This window comes from Manis javanica, chromosome 5 (assembly GCF_040802235.1).
Source record: "Manis javanica isolate MJ-LG chromosome 5, MJ_LKY, whole genome shotgun sequence".
Lineage (NCBI taxonomy): Eukaryota > Metazoa > Chordata > Mammalia > Pholidota > Manidae > Manis > Manis javanica.
This window is the reverse complement of record NC_133160.1, coordinates 26124180-26151808: the sequence shown is the minus strand read 5'-3', so window position 1 is coordinate 26151808 and position 27629 is coordinate 26124180. Positions and strand designations below refer to the sequence as shown.

General features: G+C 41.6%; 1 protein-coding gene across 2 annotated transcripts in view; it reads right to left on the bottom strand.

The window, feature by feature from the left end:
* Nucleotides 1-27404, bottom strand: part of PSMF1 (proteasome inhibitor subunit 1) — a 48362-nt gene extending 20958 nt beyond the window's left edge. The window contains exons 1-3 of one of the 2 annotated variants that reach the window (XM_073236766.1): nt 27092-27404; nt 20332-20484; nt 18091-18173 (exon numbers count right to left, since the gene is read on the bottom strand). In XM_073236766.1, coding sequence (XP_073092867.1) covers nt 18091-18173; nt 20332-20484; nt 27092-27220 — 365 coding nt within the window. In that variant the 5' untranslated portion in view covers nt 27221-27404. The remainder of the gene's footprint in view (nt 1-18090; nt 18174-20331; nt 20485-27091) is intronic. The other variant, XM_073236767.1, reaches the window with a different exon arrangement.
* Between the last annotated feature and the right edge of the window lie 225 nt (nt 27405-27629).

The window sequence follows — 27629 nt, the reverse complement described above, 5'->3', positions numbered from 1 at the left end:
GTCAGTGAAAAATTCTATCTAGCATTTAAAGAAGAATTAGCATCATTTTTATAGTCACTTCCAGAAAATACAAGAGGAAACATTTCTCAACTCATTTTATGAGACTAATATTACCTTGATATCAAAAAAGAGAGTACAAAAAAGAAAACTAGCTCCCTGGGAGCCAAGATGGCGGCGTGAGTAGAGCAGTGGAAATCTCCTCCCAAAAACACATAGAGCTATGAAAATATAACAAAGAAAAATCTTCCTAAAATAGAGACCACAGGACACAGGACAACATCCAGACCACATCCACACCTGCAAGGAACCAGCGCCTTGCGAAGGGGGTAAGATACAAGCCCCAGCCCGGCGGGACCCGAGCGCCCCTCCCCCCGGCTCCCGGCGGGTGGAGAGAAACCGGAGCGGTTTTTTTTTTTTTTTTTTGGCGAGCGCTTTTTGGAAGCCTTAGAGGGACGGCCCCCGTTGCTGGGGAGGTAGGGTGGCGGGACCGGTGAGGAGGTGCCTGGGAACGGCGCTGGAGGACAAAGAACACCCCGCATTTCTCCCTGCGGGACCGGCGGGCGGGTGCCTGAGACCGGTGCCTGAGGACGGAGGAGGTCGCGCGTTTTTCCCCTTTTTTTTTTTTTTTTCTCTTTTTGGCGAGCGCTTTTTGGAAGCCTTGAAGGGACGGGGACCCCAGTGCTAGGGAGGCAGGGTGGCGGGACTGGTGAGCGGGTGCCTGGGACCGGCGCCTGAGGACAAAGAATATCCCACGTTTTTCCCTGCGGGACCGGTGGGCGGGTGCCTGAGACCGGCACTTGAGGACAGAGGAAATCGCGCGTTTTCCCCTTTTTTTTTTCTGTTTTCTGCGAGTGCTTTTTGGAAGCCTAAAAGGGACAGGGACCCCGGTGCTAGGGAGGCAGGGCGACGGGACTGGTGAGCGGGTGCCTGGGACCGGCACCTGAGGACAAAGAATATCCCGCGTTTTTCCCTGTGGGACCGGTGGGTGGGTGCCTGAGACCGGCACCTGAGGACGGAAGAAATCGCGCGTTTTTCCCCTTTTTTTCTCTCTTTTTGGCGAGTGCTTTTTGGAAGCCTTGAAGGGACAGGGACCCTGGTGCTAGGGAGGCAGGGCGGCGGGACTGGTGAGCGGGTGCCTGGGACCAGTGCCTGAGGACAAAGAATATCGAGCGTTCCTTCCCTGCGGGACCGGTGGGTGGGTGCTTTTTGGAAGCCTTGAAAGGACAGGGACCCTGGTGCTAGGGAGACAGGGCAGCAGGACCAGTGAGCGGGTGCCTGGGACCGGCACCTGAGGACAAAAAAAAAAAAAAAATCGCTTGTTTTTTCCTTTTTGTTGCTGTTGTTGTTTTGGTTTGGAGAGTGCTTTTTGGAAGTCTTAAAGGGGCAGGACAGGTCACTTAGACCAGAGGCAGGGAATCTGGGGATCTCTGGGCACTCTAACCCCCTGGGCAGCAGGGAGCACAGAGGCCCCTTACGGAGATAAATAGTCTCCTGGCTGCTCCCCCTCCAACGGGGCTCCACCATTTTGGAGGAACAGCCCCAGCCAGGCCAAGCCCACAGCAACAGCGGAGATAAACCCCAAAGCAACTGGGCAGGAAGCAGAAGCCCTGTCTGCGCACAGCTGCCCAGCACAAGCCACTAGAGGTCGCTATTCTCCCAGGAAAAGGCTACAAACCAACAAGAAGGGAAGCTCTTCCAGCGGTCACTTGTACCAGCTCTGCAAACTATCTCTATCACCATGAAAAGGCAAAACTACAGGCAGACAAAGATCACAGAGACAACACCTGAGAAGGAGACAGACCTAACTAGTCCTCCTGAAAAAGAATTCAAAATAAAAATCATGAACATGCTGACAGAGATGCAGAAAAAAATGCAAGAGCAATGGGATGAGATGCAGAGAAAAATGCAAGAGCAGTGGGATGAAGTCCGGAAGGAGATCACAGATGTCAGGAAAGAGATCACAGAAGTGAAACAATCCCTGGAAGGATTTATAAGCAGAATGGATAAGATGCAAGAGGCCATTGAAGGAATAGAAGCCAGAGAACAGGAACGTATAGAAGCTGACATAGAGAGAGATAAAAGGATCTCCAGGAATGAAACAACACTAAGAGAAATATGTGACCAATACAAAAGGAAAAACATTCGTATTATAGGGATACCAGAAGAGGAAGAAAGAGGAAAAGGGATAGAAAGTGTCTTTGAAGAAATAATTGCTGAAAACTTCCCCAAACTGGGGGAGGAAATAATCGAACAGACCATGGAATTATACAGAACCCCCAACAGAAAGGATCCAAGGAGGACAACACCAAGACACATAATAATTAAAATGGCAAGGATCAAGGACAAGGAAAGAGTTTTAAAGGCAGCTAGAGAGAAAAAGGTCACCTATAAAGGAAAACCAATCAGGCTAACATCAGACTTCTCAACAGAAACCCTACAGGCCAGAAGAGAATGGCATGATATACGTAATGCAATGAAACAGAAGGGCCTTGAACCAAGGATACTGTATCCAGCACGACTATCATTTAAATATGATGGTGGGATCAAACAATTCCCAGACAAGCAAAAGCTGAGGGAATTTGCTTCCCACAAACCACCTCTACAGGGCATCCTACAGGGACTGCTCTAGATGGGAGCACCCCTAAAAAGAGCACAGAACAAAACACACAACATATGAAGAATGGAGGAGGAGGAATAAGAAGGGAGAGAAGAAAAGAATCTCCAGACAGTGTGTATAACAGCTCAATAAGCGAGCTAAGTTAGGCAGTAAGATACTAAAGAAGCTAACCTTGAACATTTGGTAACCACGAATCTAAAGCCTGCAATGGCAATAAGTACATATCTTTCAATAGTCACCTAAATGTAAATGGACTTAATGCACCAATCAAAAGACATAGAGTAATAGAATGGATAAAAAAGCAAGACCCATCTATATGCTGCTTACAAGAAACTCACCTTAAACCCAAAGATAAGCATAGACTAAAAGTCAAGGGATGGAAAAACATATTTCAGGCAAACAACAGTGAGAAGAAAGCAGGGGTTGCAGTACTAAAATCAGACAAAATAGACTTCAAAACAAAGAAAGTAACAAGAGATAAAGAAGGCCACTACATAATGATAAAGGGCTCAGTCCAACAAGAGGATATAACCATTCTAAATATATATGCACCCAATACAGGAGCACCAGCATATGTGAAGCAAATACTAACAGAACTAAAGAGGGAAATAGACTGCAATGCATTCATTGTAGGAGACTTCAACACACCACTCACCCCAAAGGATAGATCCACCGGGCAGAAAATAAGTAAAGACACACAGGCACTGAACAACACGCTAGAACAGATGGACCTAATAGACATCCATAGAACTTTACATCCAAAAGCAACAGGATATACATTCTTCTCAAGTGCACATGGAACATTCTCCAGAATAGACCACATACTAGCTCACAAAAAGAGCCTCAGTAAATTCCACAATATTGAAATTCTACCAACCAATTTTTCAGACCACAAAGGTATGAAAGTAGAAATAAATTCTACAAAGAAAACAAAAAGGCTCACAAACACATGGAGGCTTAACAACATGCTACTAAATAATCAATGGATCAATGAACAAATCAAAATAGAGATCAAGGAATATATAGAAACAAATGACAACAACAACACTAAGCCCCAACTTCTGTGGGATGCAGCGAAAGCAGTCTTAAGAGGAAAGTATATAGCAATCCAGGCACACTTGAAGAAGGAAGAACAATCCCAAATGAATAGTCTAACATCACAATTATCAAAACTGGAAAAAGAAGAACAAATGAGGCCTAAAGTCAGCAGAAGGAGGGACATAATAAAGATCAGAGAAGAAATAAACAAAATTGAGAAGAATAAAATAATAGCAAAAATCAACGAAACCAAGAGCTGGTTCTTTGAGAAAATAAACAAAATAGATAAGCCTCTAGCCCAACTTATTAAGAGAAAAAGAGAGTCAACACAAATCAACATAATCAGAAATGAGAATGGAAAAATCACGACAGACTCCACAGAAATACAAAGAATTATTAAAGACTACTATGAAAACCTATATGCCAACAAGCTGGAAAACCTAGAAGAAATGGACAACTTCCTAGAAAAATACAACCTCCCAAGACTGACCAAGGAAGAAACACAAAAGTTAAACAAACCAATTACAAGCAAAGAAATTGAAACAGTAATCAAAAAACTACCCAAGAACAAAACCCCGGGGCCGGACAGATTTACCTCGGAATTTTATCAGACACACAGAGAAGACATAATACCCATTCTCCTTAAAGTGTTCCACAAAATAGAAGAAGAGGGAATACTCCCAAACTCATTCTATGAGGCCAACATCACCCTAATACCAAAACCAGGAAAAGACCCCACCAAAAAAGAAAATTACAGACCAATATCCCTGATGAATGTAGATGCAAAAATACTCAATAAAATATTAGCAAACAGAATTCAACAGTATATCAAAAGGATCATACACCATGACCAAGTGGGGTTCATCCCAGGGATGCAAGGATGGTACAACATTCGAAAATCCATCAACATCATCCACCACATCAACAAAAAGAAAGACAAAAACCACATGATCATCTCCATAGATGCTGAAAAAGCATTTGACAAAATTCAACATCCATTCATGATAAAAACTCTCAGCAAAATGGGAATAGAGGGCAAGTACCTCAACATAATAAAGGCCATATATGATAAACCCACAGCCAGCATTATACTGAACAGCGAGAAGCTGAAAGCATTTCCACTGAGATCGGGAACCAGACAGGGATGCCCACTCTCCCCACTGTTATTTAACATAGTACTGGAGGTCCTAGCCACGGCAATCAGACAAAACAAAGAAATACAAGGAATCCAGATTGGTAAAGAAGAAGTTAAACTGTCACTATTTGCAGATGATATGATACTGTACATAAAAAACCCTAAAGACTCCACTCCAAAACTACTAGAACTGATATCGGAATACAGCAAAGTTGCAGGATACAAAATCAACACACAGAAATCTGTAGCTTTCCTATACACTAACAACGAATCAATAGAAAGAGAAATCAGGTAAACAATTCCATTCACCATTGCATCAAAAAGAATAAAATACCTAGGAATAAACCTAACCAAGGAAGTGAAAGACTTATACTCTGAAAACTACAAGTCACTCTTAAGAGAAATTAAAGGGGACACTAATAAATGGAAACTCATCCCATGCTCATGGCTAGGAAGAATTAATATCGTCAAAATGGCCATCCTGCCCAAAGCAATATACAGATTTGATGCAATCCCTCTCAAATTACCAGCAACATTCTTCAATGAATTGGAACAAATAATTCAAAAATTCATATGGAAACACCAAAGACCCCGAATAGCCAAAGCAATCCTGAAAAAGAAGAATAAAGTAGGGGAGATCTCACTCCCCAACTTCAAGCTCTACTACAAAGCCATAGTAATCAAGACAATTTGGTACTGGCACAAGAATAGAGCCACAGACCAGTGGAACAGATTAGAGACCCCAGAAATTAACCCAAATATATATGGTCAATTAATATTTGATAAAGGAGCCATGGACATACAATGGCAAAATGACAGTCTCTTCAACAGATGGTGCTGGCAAAACTGGACAGCTACATGTAGGAGAATGAAACTGGACCATTGTCTAACCCCATATACAAAGGTAAACTCAAAATGGATCAAAGACCTGAATGTAAGGCATGAAACCATTAAACTCTTGGAAAAAAACATAGGCAAAAACCTCTTAGACATAAACATGAGTGATCTCTTCTTGAACATATCTCCCCGGGCAAGGAAAACAACAGCAAAAATGAGCAAGTGGGACTACATTAAGCTGAAAAGCTTCTGTACAGCGAAAGACACCATCAATAGAACAAAAAGGAACCCTACAGTATGGGAGAATATATTTGAAAATGACAGATCCGATAAAGGCTTGACGTCCAGAATATATAAAGAGCTCACACGCCTCAACAAACAAAAAACAAATAACCCAATTAAAAAATGGGCAGAGGAACTGAACAGACAGTTCTCCAAAAAAGAAATACAGATGGCCAAGAGACACATGAAAAGATGCTCCACATCGCTAATTATCAGAGAAATGCAAATTAAAACTACAATGAGGTATCACCTCACACCAGTAAGGATAGCTGCCATCCAAAAGACAAACAACAACAAATGTTGGCGAGGCTGTGGAGAAAGGGGAACCCTCCTACACTGCTGGTGGGAATGTAAATTAGTTCAACCATTGTGGAAAGCAGTTTGGAGGTTCATCAAAATGCTCAAAACAGACCTACCTTTTGACCCAGGAATCCCACTCCTAGGAATTTACCCTAAGAACGCAGCAATCAAATTTGAGAAAGACAGATGCACCCCTATGTTTATCGCAGCACTATTTACAATAGCCAAGAATTGGAAGCAACCTAAATGTCCATCGGTAGATGAATGGATAAAGAAGATGTGGTACATATACACAATGGAATACTACTCAGCCATAAGAAGTGGAAAAATCCAACCATTTGCAGCAACATGGATGGAGCTGGAGAGTATTATGCTCAGTGAAATAAGCCAAGCGGAGAAAGAGAAATACCAAATGATGTCACTCATCTGAGGAGTATAGGAACAAAGGAAAAACTGAAGGAACAAAACAGCAGTGAAGTTACAGAACCCAAAAATGGACTAACAGGTACCAAAGGGAAAGGAACTGGGGAGGATGGGTGGGCAGGGAGGGATAAGGGGGGGGAAGAAAAAGGGGGTTATTAAGATTAGCATGGATGGGGGGGAGGGAGCAAGGGGAGGGTGGGCTGCACAACACAGAGAGGACAAGTAGTGACTCTACAACATTTTGCTAAGCTGATGGACAGTAACCGTAATGTGGTTGTTAGGGGGGACCTGATATAGGGGAGAGCATAGTAAACATAGTATTCTTCATGTAAGTGTAGATTAAAAATTTAAAAAAAAAAAAAAAAAAAAAAAAAAAAGAAAAAAAAAAAGAAAGAAAGAAAGAAAGAAGGAAAAGGGGGATTACTCCTTAACAGGATAAAACTATTGGTAAATCAAAGATCAACGCATGCTTTAAATATCCTTAATGTTGATCACTTAAAGGGTGTCAGATGATCAGCTATGGAGGTACTCTTTTCTGATAATATTCCTTTCTCTTAATTTAAAAAAAAAAAAAAAAAAAAAAAAGCAGTTACTGTGTGCTGACCTCCAATGAGTTCTGCACAGTGGTATAGAGGGCATGTCAAAGTGTGGGCAAAGGGTCTGCTTGTTTCTATGCAGGAGATCAAGGCCTAGCTTGGATACCCAGAAAATGAACTAAGATACGATATGAGGAGGAGCTTCCGGCATCAGCACTCTCTGGAGGACTAGTGCCGGGGGATGATCATCAAAAAGCCTCCACAGGGATTCGGACGATGCTGCGGTTGTGGCTGCATCCAGCCCACCATCTCCTGGACTTGCCATAAGAATGAGGAGGGAGATGTCTAGGCTGGCATGTGCATACAGTGAGACAACGAATTTGACCGGATCTGTACTGTTGGAACTCAACCAGGAGTTGGGAGGGGTGCAAGTTGTAGCACTCCAAAATCTCATGACTATAGACTATCTATGGTTAAAAGAACATATGGGATGTGAACAGATCCCAGAAATGGGCTGCTTTAATTTGTCTGATGGTTCAAGTACAGTTGGACAATATCCATCATATCATAGATAAATTTTCACAAATGCCTAGGGTGCCTAAATGGTTTTCTTGGCTTCACTGGAGATGGATGGTAATTATAGATTTGCTTTGTTTATGTCACCGTATTCCTATTTTGTTAATATATGTGTGCAAATTAGTTAGTAGTTTAAAACCTATACATACTTAAGGTACTATACAAGAAGATATGTCAAAGAAATAATCAATCCTCCCAAGTTTCCTTCGTATGCTACATCTATAGCTTTTCTTCTTCCTTCCTAATTACAACCCTTAAATAGAATTCGTGCCTCATATCGAATTTACCGAGTATCATAATTCCTCCAGGTGGTAAAGATACCTTGAGACAAGTGCTGGGCATAGAAGCCACAGGGCATAAATCTGCAAAGAAGTAAAAAGCTAACCTTTGCAAACAATATGGCTTCTCTCTCACTTACCAACTTTACATTTCCCTGTATGGCCCCGGAAGATGACTGGTTAGCCAGAGACGGGTAAGATTCCTCAAGGGAGGAACAACCTAAGACAGGCACAGTCGCAGGGGGGCCATCAGGTGAGAATTTGGGGATCAACAGAGGTGAGGCTCAGAACCTCACCCCCCCTGCTTTGAGAGAAATCTTCTGCATCCGTGGATGTCTTGATGCCCTTGTCTAGCCTGGATTAATACTTAGTCCATAGGCACACACCTGATCATCTGATCATCTACATTTGCCTTCTTACAGCACTAATCTATGTTTTCTACCTTTATCTTGCATCTACCTACCACTTCAGCATTTTATTAAAAATAAAAATAATAATAATAGTAGGAGAAATGGGGGATCAACATATAGATCAAGTACAAAAATCAAACGAATATTCATATTTGACCTGATTGTTTATAGTTCATAATGCGTGATCAAAACCGAAAGTTTCTGTGATGACTGCCCTTGTACTGTTCACCATGTAAGAATTTATTCACTATGTAAGAATTCGTTCACCATGTAAGAACTTGTTCGCTATGCTTCAGAAGATTGGAGACTGACGAGAATTAGGCTTGAGATGGATTAATGATTGTACATTGAGCGTTGACCCCCCTATACTGAATTTTACTGTTGTTAACAACCATTTGATCAATAAATATGAGAGATGCCCTCTCAAAAAAAAAAAAAAAAAAAAGAAAACTATTGACCATTATTTCCCATGAATTTGGATGTAAAATGCTCAACAAAATGTTAACAAACTGAATTAAAAAATATATAAAAGGAATGATATACCATAGGGTTTACTGTAGGAATGTAAAACTGGTTCAATATTCCAAATCCTTACCATATCAATAAGCTAAAAAAAATCATACGATCATATCAGTTGATGCAGAAAAATCATCTGACAAAATCCAACATTATAAAATTCATTCATGGTAAAAACTCTCACAGACTAGGAATAGAAGCAGACTTCCTCAACCTGATAAAAAACATCTGCAAGAAAACTTACAGCTAACTATATACTTACTAAGAAAGACTTGAGCTGATTGGAGGATATTTCTGAAGGTAAGTGGAAAGGAGAGACCTAGGAGAGCTATAGGGAAGGAGAGAACAAAGGCCAAGCTATGATTCTTCCCCCTTTTAGTTCACTGAAATGGGAATGCAGGTAAGTCTTACAAAATTTATTTCCCTTTAATTGGGAAGCCAGTGAATAGGTAAAAGTGACAAATATGGACTGCAATCCTATATGGTTTAGGCATTATGTTCTCTGAACCTGAAGCACTGATTTTTGGAACAGGTTAGTTATCTATATTGAGCAAGAATAATAATATAACAACTAATACTCACTGAACACTTACTATGTGACAGACACTGTTCTAAGTCCTTTCCATATGTTAACTTAGTGAATTTTCAGCACAGCGATCAGGTAATACTGGTATCAATATTTCACAGACAAGGAAATTGAGACTTAGAGAAGTCAAATAACTTGTTATCAAGGTTACAAATCTAATACATAAAGCTAGAATCTGAATTTTAAAAAATGAAAGACTGAATACTTTGTCTCTAAGACTGGGAACAATTGCTATTCTTAATTAACATAAAACTGGAAGTCCTAGCCATTGAACAAAGGCAGAAAAAGAAACAGCATACAGGTTAGAAAGCAAGGAATAAAATTGTTCCTATTTGCAAATGACATGTTGGTCTACCTTGAAATTCCCAAGTACTCTACAAAAATCTCCAAGAACACTGTGAGTTCGGCAAGTGACAGGATACAAGATCAATACACAAAAATAAATTGCATTTCTATATAGTAACAATGAACATTAAAAAATAAAACAAAGAACAGAACACCATCTATAAGTAATCACCCTCCCTACCGAAAGAAATACAAAAGCATGTGTAGGATCTATATGCTGAAAATTACAAAATGATGATGAAAGAAATAGAGGACATACCATGCTTATAGTAAAAATATCAATTTTCCCCACTATAGTTTTAATGATTTATACATTTAAAGCAATTTCCATTAAAATCCCAGTAAGATTTTTAAAAAACGTAGCCAAGTTTACTCAAGTTTATACAGAAAGGCAAAGACCCTAGGATAGCTAAAACTACCTTGAGAGGAGAAGTAAGTGGGAGAAATCATTCTACTCAATATTAAAGTCTATTATGTAGCCACAATAATCAATACTGTGTGATATTGGCAGAAGGATACATACAAGTTCAATGGAAAAAAACAGAGCCCAGAAATAGACCCATATAAGTTCAGACAACTGATTTTTGGTGAAGTTGCAAAAGCAGTTCAATGAAAGCAGAACAAATGGTGGAGCAACTGGACATCCATAGGCAACAAAATGAACCTTTGTCTAAGCCTCATATCTTATATAAAAATTAACTTAAAATAGAACACATACTTAAATGTAAAACAAAATTATAAAATGTTTAGAAAAAATATCAGAGAAAATCTTTGGGATCTAGGGTTAGGCAAAGAGTTATTACAATGACACCAGAAGTTTGATCCATAAAAGCAAAATTTGATAAAATTATATTATCAAAATTAAAAACTTCTATTTTGTGAAAGACCCTGTTAAGTGAATGAAAAGACAAACTACAGGCCAGGAGAAAATATTTATAAGCCACCAACTAACAAAGGACTTATATATATGGAACTCTCAAAACACAAAAGTAAAAAAATAAATAAACAATCCAATTGGAAGAAAATGGGTAAAAGATGTGAACATTTTGCCAAAGTAGATATACAGTAGCAAATACACACATGAAAAGATGCTCAACATCATTAGCCATGAGGGAAATGCAAATTAAAACCATAAAAATCTTCTACACATCTATGGGAATAACTAAAATGAAAAATACTAACCACGCACAATGCTGGTGAAGATGCAGAGAAACTATATCACTCATTCACTGGCGTTGGATATGTTAGATGATACAGACACTCTGGAAAATCATTGGGCAGTTTCTTAAAAAACTAAACACACAATTCCACTGCATTCTTGGGCATTTTTGCAGAAATACGAAAATTATATCCACACAAAAGCCTGTATGTGAATGTTCATAGCACCTTTATTTCTAATAGCAAAAAACTGGAAACAATCCAGATGTCCTTCAACAAGTAGATGGTTAAACTGCAGTGCATCCATACCGCAAAATACTACTCTGCAATCAAAAGGAACAAACTGTTGACATATGCAACAACTCAGATGGATCACAAGGGTATTATGCTGAGTGAGAAAAGCTTATATACTGTGTGATTCCATTTATATAATATTTTGAAATGATAGTTTTAGAAATGGGACTAAATGGCAGTTGCCAGGGGGTTGGGGATGGGGAAGGGGGTGAGTATGGCTACAAAAAGACATCAAAAGGGATCCTTGTGGTGATGGAGATGCTTTATATCATTGTATCAATGTCAGTATCCTGACTATAATAATCTAGTAAAGTTTTGTACAATGTTATCATTGAGGTAAAATGTATACAAAGAATCTGTATTATTTCTTACAACTGCATTTAAGACTATAATTATCTCAAAATAAAAACTTGAATTAAAAAAGTAAATTTATTATATAGTCATAAGATAAATTGAGAATATTAGACTAGATCAGTGGTTTCAGGTTTCTCTAGCATAGAAGGAGGTCAAGGAAGGGCAAGAAGATGGAGCACAGGGACCTCCATTTCCCACCCCCACCCTTTCCACCAGAGCAACTCTATTTTTATTTTTACCAGTTGAGTATGTCAATTATGTTCTCAAATACACATCCATCAGTTTGTTTTCTCCCAAGGGAATTCCAGAATGAAGAAGTCGAGAGAGAGACCACTCTCCAAAGAAGAACTCCATGGTTAAAAAGTATAACACCTGCAGTGGCCTGGAAGATCTAAGGGCCTGTGGTCCATACATCCCTATGAAGATAAGGTTTCTACTGAGAACACAGAACTTTGGGGATCTTGCTCCTTCCCTGACCAAGCTAGGTGGAGGGGGTAAGTCTAATTCCTCCTTTCTGTTCAATCACATGAACTGTGTGTGATACAGGTGGAAGGTCTCTGATCTCCCTATGTAAGATGTTTATCTGTAGAACTCAAGTCTGATTCAAAACCTTCCAAGGACTAAAGAAGTTCTCAATTTCTAAGCCTTCAGTAGCACTGCCATTTTGGTATTAGCAAAAGACAGTCTGTCATCCTGTCTAACATAGAACATGGCAGAAAGGAACAGGTTTATACTCTTTAGCAAATCAGTTTGCTTGTCAAGGGGCACAAATTCCCACCTAGCATAGACAAGAACATGCCATGATGACCTAATGGAGGGCTTGATGGGGGAAGACGACTAGAAGCCGGCAGCTCAAGGGTGCTGGCAGTAAGGCAGAGCAGAGAGGGAGGGCCTTATGATCAGGAGGCAGATCCACACCACAGCTCTCAGAGCCTCAGTTTCCATGGAGATGATCCTGGTGATCAGATTCTTTTCCCTTTGCGTATTTACTAAGAGCTGGGACCAGCACTGAGTACTGTGCTGAAACCTCATTTTGTTCTCAGAACAACATTCTGACATAGTACTATTGGTCCCTCATTTCACAGTAATCACACAAAAAAAGTCCCCAGCACACAAAACCCCAACAACAAATGTATTTTAAAAAATAAGTGGAGACTGTCACTGTTCTCTCTCATACTGCTGAGAGAAGCAAATACTCTAAAAGCGTGAACAGCCTAGGACACTGCCTGGGATTTTTGTCAATTTCCCTCCCAGTGGAATTCCAGAGTGAAGAAGTCAAGAGAGGGACTACACTCCAAATGTCCTTCCCTTACCCTTTAAGGGGTGCTGGGGCGTCATGGTGTGGGCAGCACTCAGAAGAGTCACTCTGCTAAGGCCAGGCCTGGCCTCACTTCACTCCTTCACTCCTTTGTCTACCATATGTGAAAGAGATCTGGTCTTGGCAGAGCTGCTCAAGGAGACCACAGGCTAACGTGGGAAACCAACTCCAAGAAGTTAGTCATAAAATACCCACCTTCTAAATGCTTAAAAGGTTGTTCTAGAATATCAAACGGGGGCCAAAGGAGACTCCTCTGCAAAACTAGTAAAAGAACAGCGGCTGGCTGCTTGAGGAGGCTGGGGAGAATGCTCCAGGCAGAGGGAGGAGCTCTGCAGAAGGGAGGAGCATGGCACAGTGGCTGAGGACAGGAATTACCGGGGAGTTGACACAGGTTAGGGTGGGAAGGGTTAGGCGGAGGCTTTAGGCCCCATCAACGATTCTATTCTTTATCTAAAGAGCAATGAACATTCCTTGAAGGGTTCTGGTCTTTAAGATTTAAAAAACTTTTAATTGTAGTAAAATACACATAAAAGTTATCAACTTAACCATTTTCAAGCATATGGTATAGTGGTATCATTAAGTATATACACTCTGCTGTGCAATCATCACCACCATCCATCTTCACAACTCTATTTTGCAGAACAGAAACTCTGTACCCATTAAATAGAAATCCCTATTCTCTCCTCTCCCAAGCCCCAACAACCACCATTCTACTTTCTGTGTCTAGGTACCTTATATGAGTGGACTCATACAGTATTCATGTGGTTGTAATTGCCTTATTTCACTTAGCATAATGTCCTCAAGGTTCATCCATGTTGTAGCATGTGTCAGCATTTCCTTCCTTTTTAAAGCTGAATAATATTCCATTCCATTGGTATTTTAAATGTATATACCACATTTTGTTTATCCATTCATCTCCCCTAGGTGTTCACAGACACCTATGTTGCTTCCACCTTTAGGCTATTGTCAATAATGCTTCTATGAATGTCAGTGTACAAATATCTCTTCAAGACCATGCTTTCAATTATACTGGGTAAATGTCCAAAAGTAGAATTACTGAATGACATGGTAATTTAATTTTGTGAGGAACCACTATACTGTTTTCCATAGTGGTTTTACCATTTTACATTTCTACCAATAGTGTACAAGGTTCTAATTTATCCACGTTCTTGCCAATACTTGTTAGTTTCCATTTTTTTGATAGTAGACATCCTAATGTGTGTGAGATTTCAAGCAAGGGTTTCAACATGATCTGATCTATGTTTTAAAAAGGCTGGTCCAACTGCTCTGTGGGAAATGAACTGGAGGGAGGTGAGCAGGAATGGAAGTAGGGATCTCCCTCACATAGAAGATACATGGAAGAGGGAAGGAGACAAAGAAGGGTGGCCAGAATGATGGAGGTAGGTGGTTTGGAAGTCTGAGAAGAGTGGAGTGGGTTTAAAATGGTTATTGCTGATTGGATGTAATTAAATGCAATAGGCTTTCTAGGCAGTTCTGATGACTGTGAATTTACAATGATGCCAGGCTTCCTCTAAAAACCCTGAAGAGGTCAATGACATGGGGAAAAAGTCCCTACAATGGAATAAAGTGGGTGTAACTATATAACAAACACAATTTCATTATGCTAATGGAAAAATAACCCCTTAATCTAAGTACCTTTTGAACACAATATTCTGACTATATACATCATCAGTGGGACACAGTTAAAAGACAAAAAGAACTGAAAAGAGACTAGTTCGAACTAAGTAGATTTTTTTCTTGGTTGATAACTGATGTAGCTGTTCAGAAGCTATTTGTGTTTATTTTCAGATCAAACAAATGAGAAAATATATTGGTGCTGTTGGGAATCAGATCTCACCACAAAAGGGAGATACAGTACAGAATAAAAGAATAAGAATCCCATGGTGTTAGATTAAAAATAAAAGAATCAGTTTGAAGTTTAGAGAAGAAATCTAAGGAAAAGGCTTCTTAGCTCTATTCACTTAAAGGACCTAGAAGCAATGAAATCCTTACTATTAATGAACATACTCAGGGCCCAGATTTTGCTTTTTAAATACTATTCCCTACTAACAGAAATCAAGGCTCCTTAGAAAAATGGCTGATTTCAAGGCAGGAGCAAGGAAAGCACAAGGTGAGGCTGGAACATCTCATTGTACAAGACAGCATGAAAATGCTCAAAGAATGACAGGGAAGTGTCAAAAGGACAAAGGAAGCAGCTTGAAGGTGCTCCCACGGTCAGTTCTGGAACAGTATGAACGTTCAAGAGTGACAGAAATGGACTGTAACTTTGAGTAAAAAAGAATCCACAAATTTATACTGATATTTTAAAAAGTTAAAAATAAAGGGAACAGGGAGAATAGGAAACTCTTTTTCATAAAAAATGCTAATATATGTAGAAAGAATGATAAACAGAGAAAATTACTGTTTTATAATCATTACTGTAATAATTGATTCGGACAAGAATCAGCAGATGCCAAAACTATAGGATGAAAGACCATTAGGAAGCAGAATATTCCACAGTTTACTGGTATAATCCCACAGATCACTTATTAAATATAAAGGGAAACAAGGAAAAGGAATACCTTTACTACAGGGAAAGCTGACAGATACTCTCATAACTACGTGATCAAATTGAACAAAATCAACGATGAGACAAATACCATGTACCTGAGGTGAAATGCCGAGAACACAGCATCACCTACATAGTGTTCTCGTCAAAAATGGTCAACCTCGATTGAATGATGAGGAAACAACCTGATACAGCTGCTGATCATGGGGAAACAAACTGAACATCCTATTTAACTGATGAGTCTTCAAAATACCAAGGCCATGAAAAACAGCCTGGGAAATGGTTCCAGATTAAAGGTAATTAAAGAGACATGAAAATAAATGCAGTATGATTGATCTTTGGCTGGAAAAGGAAAAAACCTCAAATCAAAAACTGAAAGACAGCTAAAAAGGTCACTGCTGGGATGAATGCAGAAATCTGAACATGGACTGTGTATCACACAATACTAATGTATCAATGCTACACTCCTGAGTGTGGTAACACTATTATGGTTACATAAGAGGATACTCTCATAAAAACAAGGAGACATATGCCGAAATATTTAGGGGTTAAGGTTCACAAAGTCTGGAAATAATTACCAAATGGTTTAATAACAAAACAAAATACAGAAAAATTAAGTAAATGTGGTAAAATGTTAAAAATATGTGAATCTAGGTGATAGGTATGTAAGTGTTCACTGTGATATTTTGGCAAACCATCTTTTCTACAGGGTTACAAAGTTCAGAATAAAAAGGGAAGAGAATGAGAAGATAAGCCAACTAGGAGAACATATTTTGCAAAACACATACATGATAAAATACTGTTATCTAATATATACAAAGAACTCCTAAAACTCAACAAGAAAACAATTCAATTAAAAAATAGGCCAAAGAATTTACCGAGTATCATAATTCTTCCAAGTGGTAAAGATACCTCAAGACAAGTGCTGGGCATAGAAGCCACAGGGCACAAATCTGCAAAGAAGTAAAAAGCTAACCTTTTCAAACAATATGGCTTCTCTCTCACTTACCAACTTTACATTTCCCTGTATGGCCCTGGAAGATGACTGGATAGCCAGAGACGAGTAAGATTCCTCAAGGGAGGAACAACCTAAGACAGGCACAGTCGCAGGGGGGCCATCAGGTGAGAAATTGGGGATCAACAGAGGTGAGGCTTAGAACCTCATGCCCCCTGTTTTGAGAGAAATCTTCTGCATCTGTGGATGTTTTGTTGCCCTTGTCTAGCTTGGATTAATACTTAGTCTATAGGCACAGACCTGATCATCTACATTTCCCCTCTTACAGCACTAAACTATGTTTTCTACCTTTATCTTGCATCTACCTACCACTTCAGCATTTTATCAAAAATAATAATAACAATAATAATAAGGGAGAAATGTGGGATTCACATATAAATCAAGTATAAAAATCAAACAAATATTCATATCTGACCTGATTGTTTGTAGTTCATAATGCGTGATCAAAACCAAAAGTTTCTGTGATGACTGCCCTTGCACTGTTCACCATGTAAGAACTTATTCACTATGTAAGAATTTGTTCACCATGTAAGAACTTGTTCGTTGTGCTTCAGAAGATTGGAGACTGTTGAGAATTAGGCTTGGGGTTGATTAATGATTGTGCATTGAGTCCCCTATACAGAATTTTATTGTTGTTAACTGTTAACAACTATTTGATCAATAAATATGAGAGATACCCTCTCAAAAAAAAAATAGGCCAAAGATCTGAACAGATGCCTCTCTACACAGATAACAAATATGTTATGAAAAGATGCTCAACATCATTATAACATTAGGGAATTGCAGGTTAAAACAAAATAAGACACCACTACACTCCTATTAGAATGGCCAAAATCTGAAACACTAACAACACCATACACTGACAAGGATGTGGAACAACAGGAGCTGCTGATGAGAATGCAAAATGGTATGGCCACTTTGGAAGACAGTTTGGCAGTTTCTTGCAAAACTAAACATATTCCAGTACCACCAAGAGTGACTAAGGTAAACTATGGACTTTGGGTGATAATGTGTATCAGTGTAGGTTTACCTGTTTAAAAAAATGAGCCCCTTTGGTGCAGGATGCTGATAACGAAGGAAGCTGGGACGGGGGTGGGAGGAGGCAGGAGGTATATGGAAACTCTGTACTTGCTGCTCAATTTTGCTGTGAACCTGAAACTGCTCTGAACACAAAAAGTTGGTGGTGGACTGGAGACCTGAGTAGGGACACTTTTTCTCAGAAACCTACTCTGTCCCCACTGGCCCAGCCACATCTCTGCTCTGTAGCCACAGCAGCACTTACAGACTCTTGATTGCATCACTTCATTTCATGGCATTTCCCATGTGAGATTTCTCATCAAATAAATTAAAAACAGAAAAGCGGACTGAGAAGTGGCTGGGCCTAGGAGTGAAAGCTCCTTCCATTAAACTTGCTCTGTTCTCTGGACATGCCACTCCATTCCTTCTATCTGACTACTGGGGTACTCTCCTTTTTCCCAGGGAAAAGCCATCACTTTGAAGTACCTGTGGAAGTCAGCCAGGTGTTCTGAATCAATATATTCATCCAAGTTCAGGGTTAAGTCTGACACTTGCTGTGAGCCATATTCCTAGAAAAATGAAAGTAGGAAGTGAGAAACTGGAGATCTTTCTGGGCTAATGAGTCAGTGGATGGGGGGAGAGTGACAATTAAATAATCAAGCTAAACAAATAAATCTGCGCACAAAGAGAAATAAATATACAGTTGATCTTTGAAAAACATAGTTTGAACAGCATGGGTCCATTTACATTTGGGTTTTTTTCAATTAGTGTATTGGAAAGTTTTTTGGAGATGCATGACAATTTGAAAAAGCATTTTCCTTTCTCTAGCTTACTTTATTGTAATATAGTATATAATATATGTAAGATACAAAATATGTGTTAAATGATAGTCTATTACTGATAAAGCCTCCAGTCAACAGAGGCTATTAGTCATTAAGTTTTTGGGGAGTCAGAAATTATAGGCAGATTCTCAAATGCACAGGTGTTTGGCGCCCAAACCCCACAGTGGTGTTTAAGGGTCAACTGTATAAGGACTGACTGTAATATAGGAAATGTTAAGGATGGAGGCACCAGGGGAAGGGGTGAACCTGATGGACAAGCTCAGGCCTCATGAGGTGAAGAGACCAACAGGTTCCAGTCTGACAACATTCCAGAGCCTGATGGATAACACTCCCAACTAGAGCCCTTCCCCCAAGCTAAAGGATTAGTGGTAACTTTCCAGTACCTGGCTAAAGGCCAATGACAGACCCCCACGTACCCTAGGCGAGCCAATCCTCGCACCACTGTACACCTTTGCTCTCCCTCCCCCTGCCTTCTTTAAAAACTTGCTGCCTGCCCTGCTGGGTGTGACTTCCCCGGCCTGTGATAGCCAGACCGCAGAACATCACCCAGGAATTTGCGTTCAAATAAACTACCTGGCCCTTTGTTGCCTCTCTTCGCCTGCTTATTTCGGCTAGAATTTATCTTACAGGAAATACCCTTCTAATACTTGGCAACTTCTCTGATTTAGGAATATTGCCTTTCTGAGGCAAAGCCCAGGAAAGCTGCTTGCCAGGCTCTTTTGCGGCTTGGGCACAGGTGTGTAACTGAGCTGCCAACTGGATGCACAACTTCAACTTGGAGGTGGGCAACATGGAAAAGCAGGCCCAGGAAGGGGCTGACATCTCAATAATGAGGGAAGCAGCAGAGGGAGCAGGGGTCACCACATCAGTGGCCCATGAGAAGGGGCACTAGGATTGCAGTACTGGCCAGTACCTAATGCTCCAGGATGGTGGCATCAGCAGTGGTTTCCATGGTATGGTTTGGGGCACTGTCCTGGAGCCCAGCCTTGAATCTATTTCTCCAGTCCTTCAACAATTCAATAAGCTATCCCAGTTCTTTTAAAAGACCCTATTTGTTTAAACTAACCTGAGAGGATTGTATTGTTTGTAACTAAGAACCCTGTCTGAGCTCTACATATTCATCAAAAGGGAAAGGGACAAATTATGGTACCATGCAATGGTACATAGTGGTTAAAATGACTAAGGTACATTTACAGGCATTCCCAAGTAAAGACCTCCAAAACATACTGAGTGAAAAATGTGAAGCGCAGTATAATACAGATTGCATGACAGTTTTATATGGCCACATAGAGACACTAAGACAAAATGTAAACATTAAACCAAAGCATGTAATTACAAAGTGTGGTAAGTACCAAGCAGGAAAATTAAATAATGAAATAGAAAGGCATAATTTAGATTTTTCTGGCTGTTGAGAGTGGGTTGTCACGACAGAGCTTTTTGAGGAAAAGAAAAATGACAGGGAGTTAGCCAGGAGGAGGGTACGTCTGTGTATAAGGAGGCCCAGGGTGGAGAAGAAGTTTCCAGCAAAGCAAACAGGAAGTGTTAAACCTCCAAGGCAACAAGACTTATCCAAGGAACTAAAGTACCCCAAGGCCACTATAAACTTTTTTTCTCCCATGTTGTCATTGAATGGGTTTACCTTAATTTATTTAACCATTCCCCTGTGATGTATGTAAAGTCTTCCACACAAGGCAGTAAACATCTCTGAGCACAAAGCTTTTCTATTTTTAAAGTTCTTGCTGAGGATAAAGTTGCAGAAGTAGAACCACTAGGTGGAGGCTTTTGAACATTTAGGGCTCTTGGTCCATACTGTTAAATGGGTCTTGAAAAAGTGATCCCAACCTTCACTCCCACCAGTGGTCGCCTACGTGTCCCAGAGACTCACCAGCACATTGATGATCATGCTGTTCTCAACCGTGACAGCCTTCACAAGGAGCTTTTTGGACCCGTCCTTAGACTCATACCGGAGGACGTACAGGTCTTTATTACTGTTCCATTCAGCTGGCAGAAGTTCTGATTTCTTATCACTGGGACCTGGCTGAGAGGACACCAGGGTTGAGAGGGGAAAGATCATGACCTCAGATCACAGAACTATAAAGGAAATAACCAATAATCTAATCCCACCCCCTCACTTCACAGATGAAGATGTGAAGATCAAGAGAAATAAGATGCTCAAGGCCATATGTAACCCTGGGAGGGGGTGGGGAATAACTTCCCAGCTGGGAGTGGGGGTGGGTACAAATGACCTTTGAAGCCAAAAGGAGAAATAAAGTAGGAGAAACGCATTTATTGCTTACAAGCAGTTGCCCACTTTGGCTCTCGCCTGTGTCTCTCACAACTCAGCTGTAAAAAGGGACCCCAGCAAACCTCTCTGGTCCAACTATACCCTTGCTCCCACACCCTTGTAATCACCTACTGATGCAGGGATGCACTATTTCTCTCCACCCTTTGGAAACACCTACTGATATGGAGATGCACTAAGGCCAGGAGAGAGATTCTGGAAATACTGCAATTTTACCCACACCATACAGCAAGTCTGACCTGGACTCAGGTCTCTGGACTCCTGCTCTAGTGCTCCCTCTCTCATATGTGACTGCCAGCAAGACACAGTGCTGGAACCTGCCAAGAATCTGCAGCCTTGATTTAACAACAGTATCCTCTCCATGCCCTTTCCAAGAATAAGGCAAAGCATCCCACAGGATACTGTGAAATTCTAAGGCAGTGTTTTTCAAAGTTTGGAACTTGAGCCATCTGCAATATGATTAAAAGTACAAATCCTAATGTCTCCCCCCACCCCAGATTATTGCAATGGTTTAACAAAAATTATGAACAATTTTCACACACATAAAATGTAGCACATAGAGAAGATAGAAAAAGAATTGCAAAATGGACACCTCTGTATCTACCATCAGCTTGAGAAACAAAATATTGCCAATACCACTAAAGCCTTGAGCAGCATACACCCAGAGACTCCCCCTCCTTCTATCTCATGGGTAACCACTATTCTTCTGTACTTTTAAAATTTTCCTGACTTTTCCTTATAGTTATATTTCTATACATGCAACCCTAAAATAGTTTCAAATGTTTTTGAATTTTATGTACATGGTATCACTTTTATCTCTTTCTTTTTTCATTCGATAGTTTGAGATTCATCCATATCAATGCATTCAACTTCCGTTAATTCACTGTATAGCAATCCATTGCTATATAGAGTTCACAGCCAGATGGCAAATCATTGTATGAATATGCTGCATGTTACACATTCACTTGTTGAGGGATATTTGGAGAATGTATAATCTGTTTAGCTATTATAAACAATGCTGCAATAAACATTTTGGTACACATCTAGTACACATGTGGATGAATCTCTATAGAGAATGTCTGGAGAATAAATTTTGAGTCAGATTGTTTATAGAGGTACTGATTACTGTCTTATCAGCTATGTATGAGAGTTCTTGCATGACCACATGGTTACAATGCTGCTCTTGCCCAATTAAAAAATTTTTGCCAACCCAATGGGTGTAAAAACAAATTACTGTGAGTTGGGATGCCTTCCTTTCTTTTCTTTTTTATAATCCTAGGACCTTACTTTTATATACTAAAGTTTAAGAAATAGTTTTCAAACTATTTCTATAGTAAAAACAAACACAGTGATTTCCAGGTGGGGAAAGGTTTCCTAAACAAGATTCACAAAAGAAAAAATATGCATCTTTGAGAATGCTTATAATTTAAAGCTTCTGTTCAACAACAGACACTACAGAGTTAACAGGAGCCACAGACTAGGATGAGATATTTGCCATGGCTACAAATGAAAAGAATAACCGGCACATAATGGGAATGCCTGGAAAATGAAAAAAAAAATTGGGAACCCACCTGAAAAAGAAGATATGAATAAGCAAAAGATAAGACCTGCTAAAGCACTATTCAATTTTACTAACATTCAGAGAAGCACAGGTTTGAAATTATATACTGGACTATACCTATCTGACTGGTATTACCCATTTTTCTATTTTTTGCCAGTTTGCATGGGTTTGAGGGAGAATGGAAACCTCCAGGCACTGCTATTGGCCATTTACACTCATACATTCTTTTGGACAGCAATCTAGCAGTACGTAGTGCAATTGGGTGAGTTGATACCCCATGACTCAAAACCTGCACTCCTGAAGAAACCCCCTACACAGAGGCACAGGGGACACAACTAGTGATTTTTGTCACAACCATGTCAGGGATACCCAAAGTGAAATGCAAAACAGCTCACCATGGATTATTATACAACAGTTAGAAGGAACAAACTAGATCTAATTGTAGCATTATAGATAAAGTACAAATATGACAGAAAAGTTAGAAAAAAATGAGATTTATAGCTGGGTACTATTTATTAAAAAAAAAACAAAAAATCTATGTATTTTTTTCATGGATACATATTAATATAGCTAAACACAGAATAAGTGGACTGGAAAGATCTGTATTCATGAGAACATAGTGGGAGGGAGTGGGACCAAAGATGAAGGAAATGGCAACAGACAAAGGTCCAGCAACGCCAACCTCACACACACCAAGAACAATGGGAAGCCAAGAGTGCAAAAGTGCAGGCCTCTCTTCTTTGGTTACCCCTGGCACTCAGGAATCCAAGGAGGGAAGTGGTCCCGTGTAAAATTCAAGATGTTGCAACTGGCATAGTTTAAAACCTGGCTGGATGACAAGGAAACTCAGTTCTGAAGCAGAGAAATGAAAGTACAAAAAATAAAAGTGAAACTGTAAATTTCCTGTAACATGTTTAGTGTCATGGAATTTGTATTTTAGAAGCCAAGAATTTGATAACATGCCTTGTCTTTGTTCGGTGAGGGGCCTTTGAATACTTATTTATATCCTTCATGTACAACACTGGATCCACCAAAATTTTTTTCTTGGAATATAGATCATTCAGTCTGTTCCCTATCTCATAACCTCTGGCTTCCAAAGCCAGAGAGAATTCTGGGGCCAGATGAGGCTGATGCCTCTCACTGCAGTGGAACTGATGGTTCCCAGCCCCCAACGTCTGCCCTGATATGGGAGAAACAGATATGACTTACAGGGCTTTGCCCTGGTGATATCAGGCCAAACATGGCATTCAAGTGCCCTCTAGGGTCTGGCATCAAATATCAGGCCTCCCAGAAAGCTACAATTGGAAAGTAGCCAAAGTGCATGGCTGTGTAGTTTAACTGTCTTAGATGAAAAATCTAAGGGCTGAGAGGGGCTGAGAATTGCCCAAGGTCACAGTCAGTCAGATGCAGAGTTAGGTTTGGCATTCAGAGCTCCTGGTTGCCCAGGCTATTAGCTGGAGACACCCCTCCCCATCCAGCAAGGTCCACCAGACTGGACCTTGTAAAGGCAGTTGTCCTCTTTGGCAAAATCCTGGGGCTGGAAGCATCATGCAGTGGCCAAGACTTAACACCAGTGCTTCTGGGCTACAATGCACCTAAAGAAACTCAAACAGATCATTTTGGACAATTTCTCTTAGGTGACAATCTTAGATTCCTACAAGAGAAAACAAAACTCTCTAACTTGTCTATGGTCATCTCTATGCCCCTGCCACCTTAACCACTTGACACAGCTCTGAAGCTCTTAGGAGGAGGGAGTAGTGCTGACCTCAAGAAAGAAATCCAATTCAAATACTAGATTTTTATTGAAGCCAATGGCTATATTACTCTTCTAATCAGATTTTACATGCATGATTCTCCTGTACCAGAGGAGAAAAACAAAGAGAAAAGTGGGTAATTTAGCTTTCTATTTAATTGTCACTATATTATAAGTGCACACTTTTAAGACCTTCCTCTCTCATCACCCAGAAAGGTGGGGAGCAGAAGGTGGCTGGAGAGCTTGGCAAACACTACTGGTCTCAGCTGAGGCTGCTGGTCCCAGGCCAGAAAATTAAACCCTCTCTTAAGTAAACTAATAGGAAAGATGCCTCTCCAAATGGCTTTTACTCTGAAAGTCACCTTAGCAGAAGTGAGAAGTGCAACTTGAGCTCCAGTGGCACTTAAGAGAAGGTCAGAGAGAAGCAAAATCACACTCCAGTATACAATACAAACGCCCATCCCCTCAGAGGACATGCACCCTTTAGCACTGGGACAGACAGATGCAGAGTGGGCAATGCCTTTCAAAACCCTCATCCCCACCACCCCTGGTCTCCCCTAAGATGTCTGGAGCCAGCATCTTTTTCTGGCCTGCATGAATTCAACACATGGCACCAGGGACAGAGTGGAATTAGATGGACCTTTGGGAATCAGTCAAGAATTTCTTTTTTAAATCAGTATTAAAATAAGGTCATATTCTTTCTGCACATTTCACCAGAAAATTCTGGGGCTTAGAGTGTAAGGCAAGGGGATGATGCTGGCTGGAAGGAGGCAATGACCTATATGAACTGAGTCCCTAACTAGTCAAAGTGACTGAGAGTTGCTGATAGGATGTGTAAGGGGACAGGCGGTGGAAGCAGACCTGCAGTATTGATATGTATCTGTGAAATGGAGAAAAAAGAAAGTCACGCAGACCTCTGTAACAAGTTCCTGTTCCAGGGAGAGAAGCTCTGACAGTGTGTTAGAGTGCAAGTTGCTACCTGGGAATAAATAAGATGAGGTACACTAAGAGGGGCAGAGAGCAGGGCAGACCTGTTACATCTGAAGACAGAGTATGAGGAGGGGGTTCTGAGCTGATGGGGAGCCCTGAGGTCAGGACCCAGTCATACTCCTCTCTCCAACCCCATGCCCACCTACACTATCCTACACACCAGCTTCCTGGAGAATTTCCCAGGAAAAGTTGAAATGAATTGACTGGGGCAAGTGAAAGAGCTATTAAAGATCAGAAAGTTGGAGAGGGGCAAGTGAGGAGACTATTGGGTTCCGCTGGGGCAACTCTGCACTGCAAGAGGAAGCCTGACACCCTGAGCAGGGGTTGCCTCTACCTGGTCCCAAGTCTGAAATGCTAGAAGGCAAAGTAAATGGAATGAAGCACAGGGTGGGAAGAAAGGCCAGGACTGGGAGGAAGAAACGGTTCCTGCTGTCCAAACTGTGTGTGTGAAAGGCTGGCCCTTCTTTTCTAGCGTTACCTCCAGTCCTACAGTCTACATGAGGAATGAAGTATGAGAGCCTGCAGGTAGGGATGAGGGATGCCAAACGTGCATCTGGGGTTCAAGTGAGATACCTGAGGTCTGGTGGGGCAGAAAAGAGACAGAAATCCATGTTCTTGTGTTTCTGAGTCCTATTAGTGGGAATAAAGTGTGGGGGGTGTAGTGGTCTTGGTCACTACTTCTAAGGGCCAGAGAATGAAGCAGCCCGGGAGAGTGGAGATACCTCGCCCTAAGAGCTCAGGATGTGTAAACTGTGTTTAAAGAGGGATCTCTAAAGCTCTGTGTCAGGAGAGGAAAAATGAAGACCTGGACGTATATATCTGAAAAACTAAAAACTATATAAAAAAACTAAAAAGTAAAACTAAAACTAGGGAGTTTGAGAACTAAAGTTGTTAGTAATGAGAGTAAAGTTAAAATCTCACTGTAAAATACAAGGGGCGAGGTGCCCTGCTCCCCAGAACTGGTCTAGGTTCTGAGAGTGACAGCAAGGGACGGCTCCAGCCTTGAGTGTGTGTATATGGGGAGCATGACTGGGTGGCTAATTTCTCTGATTAAGTAGAAGAGAAATGAAGGAAGCCAGGCCCAGTTCTTACAGGAAGCTAATATGTAGGATAAAGTGCAGTGTGAGAGTCACAGGAAAGAGGCAGGGAAGATGCAAGAATGCTATAGCAAACAATTAATGAGGTAGCCTGGGTCCAGCAGTCCTGGGGCTCTGTGGGGATGCCAGGCCCCCAGTGTACGTAAGAGGCAGAGCCTGAGGATTGGAAAGCACGAGGGGCTGTTCGTATAGGTACAGCTGTGGAGGAGGAAACCTTACCGTGCTCCCACACCCAAATTGTATGTGTGCACGTGTGGGAGGTAGTTAGCACGAGGGGCTGTTCGTATAGGTACAGCTGTGGAGGAGGAAACCTTACCGTGCTCCCACACCCAAATTGTATGTGTGCACGTGTGGGAGGTGGTTGTTTCCTGGAGTGTGAGCTGGGGACGACAGCGTCAGTGAGCTGCACCGGGCCCTTCAGTAAAGTGTGAAGAGCGTGTGAGCTCTCTGGGTCCATGCTGAGGAGTGAAGAAAGGGCCCTTGACTGGCGCTGAGTGGGTCGAAGCTCACCCCTAAAATCGCGCTCGCATTCAGATATCTGGTGGTTTGAGCACTGTGAGGGCAGTAATGGGTACAGCACCTTCCAACCCCAGCTGTGCGGGAAGCAGTTTAGTGGAGTTCAGGTAAGTAAGGAGTGCCCAGAGGAACTGCACACATTTCGTTGCCTGGTCCACAAAATCCTGGTCTGGGAGAATGTGCTGGAGTGAGTTTCTATCTTTGGGTTTTCGAATTGTGTTGTGCCAGCGGTGCTGTGAGGGGTTCTGGGCTGGACTGGGGCAGCAGAGCACCTCCCTCAGACTATAGCAATTAATGTCATGGGCCCCAGGGCCCGGACTCGAAAGGGGTAAGGTCGGGCGCTCTGGGCCAGGCCTGCGGTCCTCCGGTTTTGGGCCGAACAAACCTTATCCTTCCACCCCGGCCCCTGCCGGCTCCGTGGCGTACCTGGTCGCTGGCACCCAAGCCGTAGTAGCCGTGTGTCACCACCTCCCAGTGCAGGAAGCAGACGAGCGCGTCCTGCGCGCAGGTGATGGTTGGCGCCACGGCCGCGAATAGTACCTCCAGGCCAGCCATGCGCGCCCCCGGCTTCTGCGGGCAGAGGAATCAAGGCGGAGTGTGCGATGAGCCGACTCGGCTCTCCGACTACTAACGACTACGCTCCGCTACTCCGCACAGCCTGGCTGCGTCTCCAGAGGCGGCCAAAATGGAGACACCCGCTGGTGGAGGAGCGACCACCGGAAATAGCTCCGAGCGCTGGCATAGTCGTGCCAGTGGGCCGGCTGGAAACTGGAGCGTCACCCTTAAAGGTTCCGCCAGGCAGCAAGTGGGCGGGGCAGGGGGCAGGGCCGGGGCCCCGGGAGCGCGGCCAAAACTGGGATCCACATCTACCCTGGTAGCTGGTAGGGTGTTGGGTCCTCAAGCTCTGAACCACAGACTTCCCATCCGCAGTAGGGGGGTGGGCTTATGCTTGTAGGGGAAGAGG